At 27.3% G+C, this 13298-nt stretch overlaps 1 protein-coding gene across 2 annotated transcripts in view; it reads right to left on the bottom strand.

Annotated features, from left to right (window-relative positions):
• Positions 1-13298, bottom strand: part of LOC107439448 (enolase-phosphatase E1) — a 158033-nt gene that overhangs the window by 11995 nt on the left and 132740 nt on the right. For both annotated transcript variants that reach the window (XM_043057304.2, XM_043057346.2), the window contains 2 exons: positions 6652-6770; positions 5417-5551 (listed from right to left, as the gene is read on the bottom strand). In XM_043057304.2, the coding sequence (XP_042913238.1) occupies positions 5417-5551; positions 6652-6770 (254 nt within the window). The remainder of the gene's footprint in view (positions 1-5416; positions 5552-6651; positions 6771-13298) is intronic.

Raw genomic sequence — 13298 nt, 5'->3', positions numbered from 1 at the left:
TATATATATATATATATCATCTTAATTTTAGAAGCAAATAGAAAAGCGAAGTTTTGAAATAATTTAAATGTTTTTAATCACCTTCTACTTTTTGGCTTATGTTAAAACATGATTTCAAAATTTTCGTATAGAAATTTATCATTCCACCTTTCTAAGGGAACTACATTTTATTAATCTTCAGTAATTAATTCAAATCTGCATTTTCTTTGCTATTGTATCTAAATTGAATAAAAATTATTAACCAAAGGTAACGAAACTAGTTTGTAGACTTTAACGAGATAATAAGTTTTACATTTTTAATAAAGTTAATTTATATAAGATTGTTTCGTTGCTAAAAAATTTGATATATATATATATATATCATCTTAATTTTAGAAGCAAATAGAAAAGCGAAGTTTTGAAATAATTTAAATGTTTTTAATCACCTTCTACTTTTTGGCTTATGTTAAAACATGATTTCAAAATTTTCGTATAGAAATTTATCATTCCACCTTTCTAAGGGAACTACATTTTATTAATCTTCAGTAATTAATTCAAATCTGCATTTTCTTTGCTATTGTATCTAAATTGAATAAAAATTATTAACCAAAGGTAACGAAACTAGTTTGTAGACTTTAACGAGATAATAAGTTTTACATTTTTAATAAAGTTAATTTATATAAGATTGTTTCGTTGCTAAAAAATTTGATATATATATATATATATCATCTTTTTCATTATCTTCAATCATCTCTTTCAATCAAATTAAATTCTCAAAACGTTATGTGGCGAAACGATATTTGCAAAACTTATCTAATAATTAAAAAACTAAATTTCCTTTAATAATTAATAATTGTAACACTTATGAAAAATAATATTCATAAAATATCTATAAAGAAGTCATAGCATTTCTTCTACACATTGTAACACTTAAAAGTAAAATTTTTTAACTCTTACAAATAGCTTAACTCGTAACACTTTCTTAATATAATACAATAACTCTTAAAGCGTAGGGTGACGCTACGATCATTTAGTTAGTAAAATTCTAAATGATAGATATTGAATAATTGTAAGAAATAAGGAAAATTTTATTAATAAAAATCTATGAAGTAGCATTAGTATTTCTTCCACACTTGTAAAAGTTAAAAACAACGAAATTCTTCTATGCAACATAGTCATGCAATGGTAACTACTTCATTTTTGTAAAGCTTGCAAATGATAGCCAGTTAATTCATTTTAAATATGTCATTTTAGCTTTATTTTTTACTCATGGTCATGAGCTTATTAATTCCAATCTTTATTTCCGTGTATCTGTATGATTGTAGCTAAAGTGGGTCATAAGTGAAGACAAAAGAATTTTGAAAGGGTGTGGTAGGGTAAAAAGATTTCCGTGTCAGAGATTAATAAAAAATATCGGAAATAGCTTAAATTCCAGCTGTCATTGTTACATGGATTAGCTATACCATGAAGTTTTTTCACAAGATCTGAGAGCCATAATTTTGAGTACTCAGGAAAATAAGACATATTTCAAGTATTTCGGGGTATAGCGTCCATAGTTTTGTCTCGTATACAACACAATTACTTGAACCAACAGTTTTAGTAAAAAGCGATTTCATTTCCTTTTTTTCTCTGTCATTTATATTATTTCCTTACTGACATGTAATGTAATATTTGCTTAACTATAAAAAATTGTTTTTCAATAGGATAAAAATATTCAATGAGCTTTATTAACCAGGGTTTTTCGATGATTGACTTACTTGAAAAAATAATATATTGGTTTCATTAAAGTTGATCATTCATAAGACAATCATTTTAAATATAACCATTTATTTAAGAATAATAAACTTTTAAGTTGATTTTACAATATCAGGTCATTTATTTTTACTTAAAACACAGTGATGATTTGAAAAATTATAAAATATTATACCGTAATCCGTAGCAGTTTTGCTATTTAATTACATATTAAGAAAAGATTATTAAAAAAATTGGGCTAAATCATTAAAATTTTGTGGCATATCAGATCAAAAAAATGAAAAATATCATTTAATAATTTGGTAAAAATTATCCTATTATACTATAACATGATAAACGTCCACATACACGATAATCGACTCCAATTTCGACCCCTACCTTTTGATAAAAACCCGGACCTTAGAAGGTGGACTCGGATCAAGTTTATCATTATTTTAACTATTCTACACATTAAAGTGTCAATTCTTATTCTAACACATATTTTTTAAGATATCTCAATTTCAATTTTAAAAATTTATTTCTGTGATAACTGCACCTTCTGTGTTAGTTCATTGAAAAAAACAAGAATAAAATAGAAAAGTAAGATGCGTTTTGTAAGTTTCGATTCTGAGCTTTTCCTTTCATAGAAAGCTACTTTCTAAGTTTCTCAGAACTATTTTATAGGTTTTACGAATTGTACGTATCAAATATTTCATAACATCGCAATCTTTTCAAGCTATTTCTGATTTTCATTAGTCATATTTATTTAATTCACATTTTATTTGCTTCAATCATTATATTTCTATGTCTTTAAATACTGATAATAGTCCTTTTTCTAAACAAAGGAATAATTTTTTTCATAAAATAGTTAAAAAAATTTAAAGCATAATCTTTGATTCAATAATTCAAGAATAGCAAATTTTAACTGGATATCTATACTTTATAACATTATAACCATGAAGCATAAACAATCAATAGAGTTGCATACTACAATTACATTATTTGTAAAGCAGTATTGTAATGTAAAGAAAGAAAAATAAAAATTAAAGAGAATTAAATATTTGAGCACAAATATTTATAGTCATAACAAAAATGAAATATGTTTTAAATTAAAACTAACTAATTTCGCAAAAAAACTGTATAATTTAGAATGCATAATTTAGAAAAAAATGCATAATTTAGAATAAACTTTGATCCAATAATCCGAGAATATCAAAATTTAATCTGAATAAATAGGTATACTTTATAATATTATAACCATTAAACATAAAAAAAATTGAAGTCGTCATGTGTACTGCATACACATCATTTGCAAACAAATGATGTATTGTAGGGAAAAAAATTGCAAATGGGAAAGAATTAGATATTTAAGCACAATTATTTATTGTTATAGCAAAAATTAAACATGCTCAGAATTAAAATTGACGTACTTGGCATTAAAACCAAAAAATGTAATGTAGAAACGCATACAATATTTAACATTTTAAAATGACTTTTTACCGTAACTAAGAAATATTTAAAATAATTTAGGTAATTTTTTTTTATGGAAACTACATTTTGAATATATTCATGAAAGGGAAAGAAGTCATAAATATTTAGCTCTTTTTCCTCATTTTGAGACTATTTCATTTGATTTTGAAAAATGTTTTCCGTGCGCAGAAGGCAATGGACTTTTGTGATGGATGGTCTATTTGCTCTTGAAGCAAACATGAAATAGTCGCGCAATAAATTTCCGAAGCCAAATGTCACATTTCCTTAAAAATAGGCGGTATCAAGCGACAAAAAGTAGGAACTTCATTTATAAAGAAAAAAGAATATATGCGGTTATTTTAAAAGGTTAAAAAAATTAAATCTTCCATTTAAATTATTGGATGTACAATTCCTTCGAAGAAAATATTTATTTTAATTATATATTCTCCTTATTACCCATTTTCAAACTACTTAATTAAGATTATTTCATTGGAAGCATTATTTTCCAAGATCAAAATAGGATTAACATTTATGGACGTCCATTGATCTCTACGAGAACAATTTTCGAAAATGAATCGTGCAAATATATGAGTTGACTTAATCTCCATGAGAACAATTTTTGAGAATGAGCCGCTCAAATATATAAGTTGAGTTTCTTTTGGTAAGTTTGAAGTGTTACAATGTCTGAAGTGAATTAAATACTTTATATAAATTTAAGCATAAAATGCACATAATATGCAGGGTGTCTTATAATGATTATCCTTATCATAGATTTTTCTGTGTCGTTGTCAAAAATGTAATCACAATTGGTTTTAAAAAGGAATAAATAAATAAAAAATAAACAAACAAGATCGGTCGTATCGCGAACGAGGAAAGTAAGAGGAATAAACAGCATCATAGTCAATTAGATTACCTCATGCAACTCAGAGGCATTTCTGAAAGTTTCAGATTTCAAATAATTTGCCCCGCTCTCCTTAGTAGTGATTTGTAAATGTTAATGGTACAGTTTCTTTTTTCCTTAAATGATAATTTATGAACCATAATGTATTTATTTTTGTTATTTTGAATTAACAAGAATGCATTTTAAGGTCGACAATTACGACGCACCTTTTATTTTAAAAATTATATTTAGTCGGAAAAGATTTTGGTCATTTTAAAGTAAAATTTTTCTAATTAGTTTTAATTTTTCCGGGCATATTAATGTGCTATAATAAATAATTATAACATTGCCATTTGATAGTAAAAGGGTAAGAGCTGAGATTTTAATTCCTTAAGCTTATCCTAGTTTTTCATTTAGAGTTTGTTCGTTAAAGGATAATGAATGTTGGCGACAACTGTCTATTTATTGATGTTAAAAATTATGTCGAAAGTAGTCTATTGATTTAATCTTACTCTACTTAAAATGTCGATGAATTCTGTTTCATTTCAAACAATACCTAAAGATTAGTTTCTTCATTTGTTGAAAATATTTAATGATGCTAATTACAGTTCATAAAATTGTCTTATACGATTGTTCTTTGATTTGCAACTGTAATTTACATCAAGATACAAGTTTAATAGGCTTTTCAAATTTATTCTGATATTATACTTATTTAACAGGAAAATTAAAATAAAGTAAAAAAAAATTTTGAAAATTTTCCTAATTCTTTCTTATTAATGAATATTTTTAATCTAATAATATAACATCAAATTCAAATAATGCTAAATTTCGTCACAAATTTTACATCATGCACATTTTTCTACTTGGAATTAATAAGCTATCGTTAATAAATGCCCATGCCACATTGTCGTATTGTTATATCAAATCATTTTAATTAAAAGTAAAGTCACAAATATTACAAGCCATGCAATAATTATTCAGAAAAATAATGCTTTTTTAAATACAAAAATTCAAAACCCCGAAGTAACAAGTCTTAAAACTGAGCTCTTTTACACTTTTGATTAGTAGCTAATATTTTGAAACGAAGAAAAAGCCTATTAGTACCGAAGTTTTGCTAATTAAATAAACAAATCACAAAGATCCGAATTCATTTAAAGAAAAACACAGAAAACGTGCCAGCTGCTGAGAAAATTATCCATAAGGAGAATTGGAAATGGAAAAGTCTCTGATTTTATGACATGAAAACTCGAGAGCTCTTATTTCAATTTAAAATTTAATTTTTTTATTAAAGTAACTAAATGAAGCAATTCGAGGAAATCCGAATGAAACGGTTTTTTTTAAAAAATGTTTTCTTACTTGTCCATCGACTTTCCCTTCTTTAGATTCGCCTTTCGAATGACTTTTGCTATGTTTCTTTTCACCACTTTTAAAAGAATGGTCCAAAGATCCAATTTTCGGTGCAGCTTTCCAATCTAGTTTCTTGCTAATCACCTGCGTGTGAATATAAAAAAAATTACTTTAATTAAGAATGAATTTTTAACGAAGTTTTGATACTTTTTTTTTCTCTAACTGATCCTTAATTTAATTACTTACAAACTCGAAGCAATGTAAGTAAATATTTTAAATAAACAATTGAATTAATTGTAGCAACTTAAAGAGTTTTAATTCGAAAAGGTTAATATCTTTTAAAGTTTTGTAAGAAGGTGTGCTTAATTTGAATTCGGTTCAGTTAATTATTCCAGTTGGAGAAATAGAAAATTTGTCGTCACTAAAAAAACCTTCATGAGGATTAGCTAGAATATTTTCAAAGAATAAAAAGTGGAACGTTGCATTGAAAAAAAGTTTAATATTTGATTATTTAAATCGACTTAGAGTCAAAAAGTTAATTATAAATGCTATTTGCCTCATCAAGATTCTCGTGGCCTTCCTCTCCATGTACCGCAAATGTGGGTTAGTTAAATCAAAAAGTCCTCCACGAAGGCAAATTTCTCTCAATAATTGATCCAGGAGTTCCCTTGTCTTCTGGAATGGGTTCAAAATTACAAAGCTACGTAGTTGAACATTGGTAGTCGTAATCCCAAAAATTGGGTAGGCTATTCAACAGCGGTTATACTTATAATTATAATATTGTAATAATTACAATAATAATTAATATTTAATAGTGAGAATAACTAATTATGATATGATAATTAATTATTAAAGTCAGTATTTATAAAAATAATAATGATTATTATTATTATTCCTTACATGTAATGTTTAAGAAAATTCATACAATATAAGAAAGTTCGGAGCACTGAAATATTAAAAATTTCAAAATTATTATTATTATTAAAACTTAAAAAAAGAATAATTTTTAAATTGGTAATTTAATTCAATGTTCCTTATATAATTTCAAAAATATTGTAGAGATATTTTTATTTTTTTCAAATATATATTTTAGATATTGGTTATTCTGTATACATTATGAAAATAACTAAACTACATTTAGTCTCACTATATATTTTTATTTTCATGCCTTTGAGGGAGTGCTTTAAAAATATTTTAGTGTTTCAAATTAATAATCCTTCTTACAGCAATAAAATGTAGTCTACCTTTTTATCGCCTCCTCCTGGTTTATATCTAATATTATCAAATGAGCCTATCTTGGAACGAATATTTTTCAGATTAGGATTTGGTGCTAGTCCAACTGGTGCTTTAATGGGAGGCAATTCTGGAATAAAGAAAAAAAAAGGTTATTTTAATTCAACACATTTTATTTTAATTATGTAAAGAGTAGCCGGGATAATTAAAACAATAGAGCGCTCTTTTGCGTCAGAGGACAACCAGTCTCAAATCCGAGTGAAAACTGGTGAGTTTATGTCCCCGACTTGTACTGGCCACTGTGCTCTGACGTAAAACATTCCAAATAATAAACGAAAAGTTAAAATTTTCATTGCTGTCGGGCTAACCATGATAGGGTTTCATCGATTTCTTTTACATTACCGCAAATACGTGGTAGTTCAACCTCCCCTAGAAGAAAGAAAGCTTTCTCGGGGATCAATTTACTAGTCCAATGTAATGAGCATAAATTGTGCAGTGGGGGAATTAAGAAATTGCCATATTATTTGGTTTATTGAAAGTAGAGGTTAGAGGTTAGTTTCTTAAAAAAATAAGGCTAGTTTCTCCCAAGGCTTTGTCCAAAAGTCATTTTGTTTTTCTAGGTTGAGATCAAAATAACATGTTAAAAGGTCAAATTACCAGTCAAAATGTTAGTCACAAATTTAAAAAATTTTAACACTGTTCAACGCTGGTAATGACATAAAATAAATCTATAAATATGAGACAATAATAATATGATGATGTCAAATAAGAACCTTGTAACTAAGTACACCATAGGAAAATTCCTTAAATTTTTGAGATGAATATTTATTGTAAAATGTAGTCTTTAAAATGCTAAATCATTTGGAAAAAGTAGTCTATGTGAATGTTTACAGAGGGTTATATAAGCTTCTTCCTCATTCATTATGACGCCATGACCTGCTTTCTAATTATATTTTGTAGAATGAGAGGGTGTTTTGTAGGAGTCTTAACAGTGGTCAAGTTGTCATTTGTTCATGACGTCATGATGAATTTTTTACTTTTTTATTTTAGTTTAATTTTTTTACATTTATTTTTATTTTTTTATTGAAATTTTACAGTTTTGCTAGGTACTGATTACCTGATTGCCTAATGATTTTTTTACAGTGTGAGACTGAAAAAATTATTTATGTCCAATAAATTACAAAAATAATTATTAACAGTATTTCATGCCGTATATTTACAAAAACATGCCTATCAGATACATTTAATTCAACTTCAACAACTCACAGTTTAATTTTTATTACAAATGACTAAAATTCAAGAATGAAATTGAGAAGTAAATTATCAAAATGAGGTAAAATAAGTGAAAACAACTTTGATGGCAATGATTATAGCAGCGGTCAATTAGGATTGAGGAAAAGGAATGCAAATAGTTACAGATTAACTAGTACTTTCAGTAAATGACACATCTCTTACACTGTAAAGAATTCCAGATCAAATTATGGTTCAAAATATTAGCACTTTGGGTACATCATCCGTTTAACCGTGAAGTCCATTTTTACCGTAAAATATTATACCGTATATTTTAGAGTAATTTTTTAATTACTATTAATTTGAACTATTTGTTAGTATTAAAAATTTTGAATAAAAAATTTAGATACATTTGATTGACATTTTTTAAATGAATTCATTTTATCGAGTTACATTCGTTTAAAGAAAAATTAGGGGAAAATCTGGAAATTCTGAAATGTCACAATCATGTGAGATGAAAAATTCTTTGTCATAATTCATTCGTTTTAGATGCGCCAAGTACTTTTTATTGAAACTACTACAAAAATATATGGGCTAGATCCGTTGATTTGATATATATTTATTAAATATTTCTTTTCTTCTTGAATTAAATAACTAGACGTTTTAAAGAAATAAAATAAAAAAATGAAAAATACCATAAGTTGAGATTAAAATTGAATTTTTTTTCAGCACATATTGTATTGATATTTACATTAAAGTTTCATTAAATAAAATGTTACCAATTATTGTTAGTAAAATCGTTATAAAATTATCGTTATTTATTGAATCCAACTACAACTCTCTATAATGCATCTGTAAAACATAAGTCTTATATATTATATTCATTCAATTCAGTTATTTCGTTTTTTAATACAACTATTCTCACTTTAAAAACTGTTGCAAAAAATCTGACATTAATGAGCAAAATCGAAATAAAAAAGAATCATAAAATTCATATAAGTTTGTGAAAATATATAAAAATTAAATAATTAATAATTATAAATAATTAAATAACTAATAATTATAATTAATTAAATAATTAAGAAATTATAAAAATTTAATAATTTATAATGTCTTAAATGTAAAATAGTTGCAAAGTGCGTGTAACACATCATACGCATCCTAAAATATGTTAAAAATGTTTAAACACGATTGATGATGTTTAAAGTATGTAAATTATTCTAATTATATTATTTACAGGAAAAAGAACAAACATGCGGAAAATAATTCCGTTACCCGGGATCATATGGTTCATTTTAGTAACCATAAAAATTATTTATAATCTGACATTTCTTTTATAATAAAACATTTTGTACTATTTCAAGATATTGATAATTTATGTAAAACACATTCAAAACTAGAAAATCTTCTAACTCTGCTAAGTTAAAAATTGGTTTAATAGAAAAAAAATTGCTTTTTATCAGAGAGATTTATTGAAACAAAGAAGATAAATGATGTCCATATTTATTAAGACGAAAAGAAATATCACGAAAACTATTAGAAACATTTTATTAGCGATAATTAAATATATTTGTTTTCAAACAATTCTTTTTTGGAAAAGGAATCAACTCAATCAATTTTATTTCAGAGTGATATGATACAGAAGTGATACAATGCATTCGCAAATGATTCACAAAAAAAATCATCTTTTCTTTTATAAAAACTTAAAATTAACTAATTAAATGTTTAAGTTAGACAAAGGCATTTTTCTAATTAAAAATATTGTACATAATGATTATAATTGAATTAAAATTTATTTATAATATTCTTTAAGAATATCTAAAAAAATTGGATGAGTTTTTTAACAAATCATTCAATGGTGTTAGAGGAAATAAATACATAAAATTTAAGAGTTATTTAAGTTTGAATGATATTATTACTTCATTAGTATATTTACTGCGTAACACTACTTTTTTTTGCAAGAGAATAAAACTTTTTCAATTTTAGAATTTAAAAAAAAGTCAACTTGTTTTTAAGAAATAACATTTAAGGAAAGCGTAGTTTTATTTTTAAGCCTATTTATCTCGGAAATTTTTTGTATATATTCAAAAGCGCTTATGCGTCAAAAATACTTGCACGGGAAAAGTTTTAGAACAAGCAGAAAAGCATTCTTCGAAACCGAATGGTACACTGCAAAAAATTCCGGATCAAGTTCCGGTGCAAAATACCAGCACTTAGGGTACATCATTTGTAGTATCCATTTTTATCGTAAAATATTATACCGTAAATTTTACAGTAATATTTATCTGATATGAGTCATTCTGTTATTTTAAGGTAATCATTACTGAAAAAAATACGGTATATCGAATTTTTGTTCCGTAACATGTTCCAGTAAAAATCGACTTCACTGTAAAAAGTATCGATACTCTGAGTACCAGTAATTTTAATCGTAATTCGATCCGAAATTTTTTACAGTTGAGAAACAGTACATTTTTCAAAGTAATATTTTAAAGAAAATCCTTAAATAAACTAATTTAGTTCTCACTATCTAGGCAAAACCATTTACATTTGCATTTTGCTACTCTCATCAATATTTTATTTCAGAATAAATGGATTTTGCAAAAGAAATTGAAAAGGATAATCTAAATGATAAAATACAGCGCTATCATGTGGAACAGAGAGCTTTTAATTCTCTAAGCACTTGATGCACTCTGTGACTTTCTTCACAGAGCTTAGATAAAGTTCCGTAATATTCTTTAAAGCGTGAAAAGCATTTTGACTATAACATTATAAGTTCCGTTTAAAAAGAGTTGGATGTTAAGCTTATTCTGCTGGTAAGCTGGTCTGTTTATTCAATTACTGTGTTTATGGAAGCTTTTTACTTGATTTAATAGACTGCTATTAATTATTTTTTGAAAGCAGAAAGGCTTTTTAATACTTTTTAAATAATTAAATAACTGAACTTAAAATCTTTATAAGCAGTCAATTTATTATAAAAACGTCTTATATTGATTTTTCAAAAGATAATTTCGTTTTTTTTTATGAAAATGAAACTCAATTTTCTTATTGTGAATAAGTATTTTAGTGAATTATATTTTGCCCATTCTGGTCACTCACCGTGTGCCATCTTTCTGGCAGTAGCATGATTTCATGCGCACAAAATGTTTGTTCCCTAATGGCAAAAAAACTGAACCTTGGTGACTTTAGACTTACATATTTGAAATAAAGGTTTTACTGTATAAATTTTTTTAGAGACGATATACTTCTTGTGGTAGACAATATACACCGAAGAGCCATTACATTATGACTACCCTGCTAATAACATGTAGGACCACCTTTAGCCCTTAAAATTGCTAGCACTCGCAGTGGCATTGATTCCACAAGGTGCTGATAGGTAGTCTGAGGTATCTGGTACTAAGCGCTCACCAACTGGTCCTGCAATTCCTTCACATTGCAAGGGGGTGGCGTGGCAGCACGAACTTGGTTTTCCAAGTAGGACCACAAATGCTCTATTGGATTAAGGTCAGGTGAATTTTGGGGCCAAGACATGCCGTGAAAGTCACTGGAATGTTCCTCGAACCAATCCATGAAGATTCGACCCTTATGACATGATGCATTATCCTGTTAGTAAACACCATCCCTAGCAGGAAAAACTGTTGCCATGACTATGTTCAAATATCTTACAGACGTCAGGGATTGTTCTATGAGGATTATGGGTCCTAATGTGCCCCATGAATACATTGTTCCTGGGCGAGAAACCATAAAAACCTGGGCGAGACCATTGTTATAGATGGAGGGTGGTCATAATGTAATGGCTCTTCGGTGTAAATCTCGCCTCCGGCGCTGACGCGCTTCAATGAATAACTTGAATTCTATGAATATAATTAATAACTTTCTTGGCGTTAATGCAAAGAACATTAGAAGCAAACCTCAGACGTTAACGCGACTGCGCACATTTCTTACTGTAAGAACATGAAGAATCCATGTGGCGAGCTTTAAGTTTAAACCTTAAGGTTTTAAAATGATTATGAATGACTGAATTCGATAAATCTAATGTCTCAACAATCTCATGAGTTGTTATATACCAGTTTGTATCAATTATTTTCTTCATTCTGTCGTCATTAGCTTAAAATGGCGTGGTGAATTATTGTGCATCTTCATCGAAAGTTTGTCGTGACGAAATTTTTACAAACCAGTTATAGGTTTGGCCTGCTACCATTACACCTCCATACACATTAATTAATGTTTATCTTACTTGAACAAATTTTTTACCTTTTTGATATTAAAAAATTAAAATAAGCAGAAAATTCTGCTTTTCACATTCCATATGTGAAAGGGCACCAACCAATCGAATTTTTTAACAAGCAAGCCTTGCTATATCAGTTGTTAAAATATGTATAATAATTTTGCTGCTTACGCATAAAGTTGGCTTTAAAAATATAATTAAGTCTTCGATTGAAAAGAATCAAAATTGCATTCCAAACAACGCAACATATAGACTATGTAATTAAATAACCTATTACATACATAAAAATTCCGGTAAAATCCCAGAATAGCCCACCTCTTGGCGACTTTTTGAAAACTTGCCAAGTTGGCGATTATTACTGGGATCAACGCTTATTAATCCACGTTTTCGACATATCCATTCAAAACCATCCACCGCATCCTTTCGCTCAATTAAACTCATTTATTTCCCACATTTAGGGCATTCATATGTTTTTGAAATTAAATTTTGATTCATACACCATTCAATCATCGCTCTGTTACATTTTGCATTCAATAAAATTAAAAATTCACTAGTCCACTCTTTCGCGATTTCCAACCGGTATCTCACAAAAAAATTAAAAAATTAAATAATAACGGTAATAAATGAAATAAAAACCATGATTCTAACTGCAAGAGCATAAATGACGAAAAAATCAACCCTTTTACTCCTTTTCTAACGAAATCCAACTTTCGCGTAGATATACATATCAAATTACAAATCAAGTTAAAGAATTTCGGTGGTTGTGATCAGACGCTCAAAATAATCTCCACGAAATATTTTCCAGAAACCTGGTTTGGCGAAATTTCAAAAACTTGCTTGACCAGATTTAAGAAACTCGCCACGGGTCTCAACTATTCAAGGATCCACCCAAAAATTCCCTATCTGTGGTGTATTAAATTATATAGAAACTTTTATTTGCGAGACAGCACTGTGATTGGCAAATTATTTATTTGGTAATATAAAAGAAATGTCAGAAATAAAACTAGTTAAATATCATTTTACATGTTCTACAGAACCTAATATTAAACTGAATATTATTTGTTTAAGAAAAAAATTGGTTTTAAATTGAGTATTATATAATCATTCTAGTTTATATTTTTTTCATTGTTATTGAAATATTTTGAAAAATTGTCTCTCTAACTTCTTTCCTTCTAATACTTATTTATATACTGAACACACTGC

This window comes from Parasteatoda tepidariorum, chromosome 7 (assembly GCF_043381705.1).
Source record: "Parasteatoda tepidariorum isolate YZ-2023 chromosome 7, CAS_Ptep_4.0, whole genome shotgun sequence".
Taxonomy (NCBI): Eukaryota; Metazoa; Arthropoda; class Arachnida; order Araneae; family Theridiidae; genus Parasteatoda; species Parasteatoda tepidariorum.
This window is presented reverse-complemented; position numbering and strand designations above follow the sequence as displayed.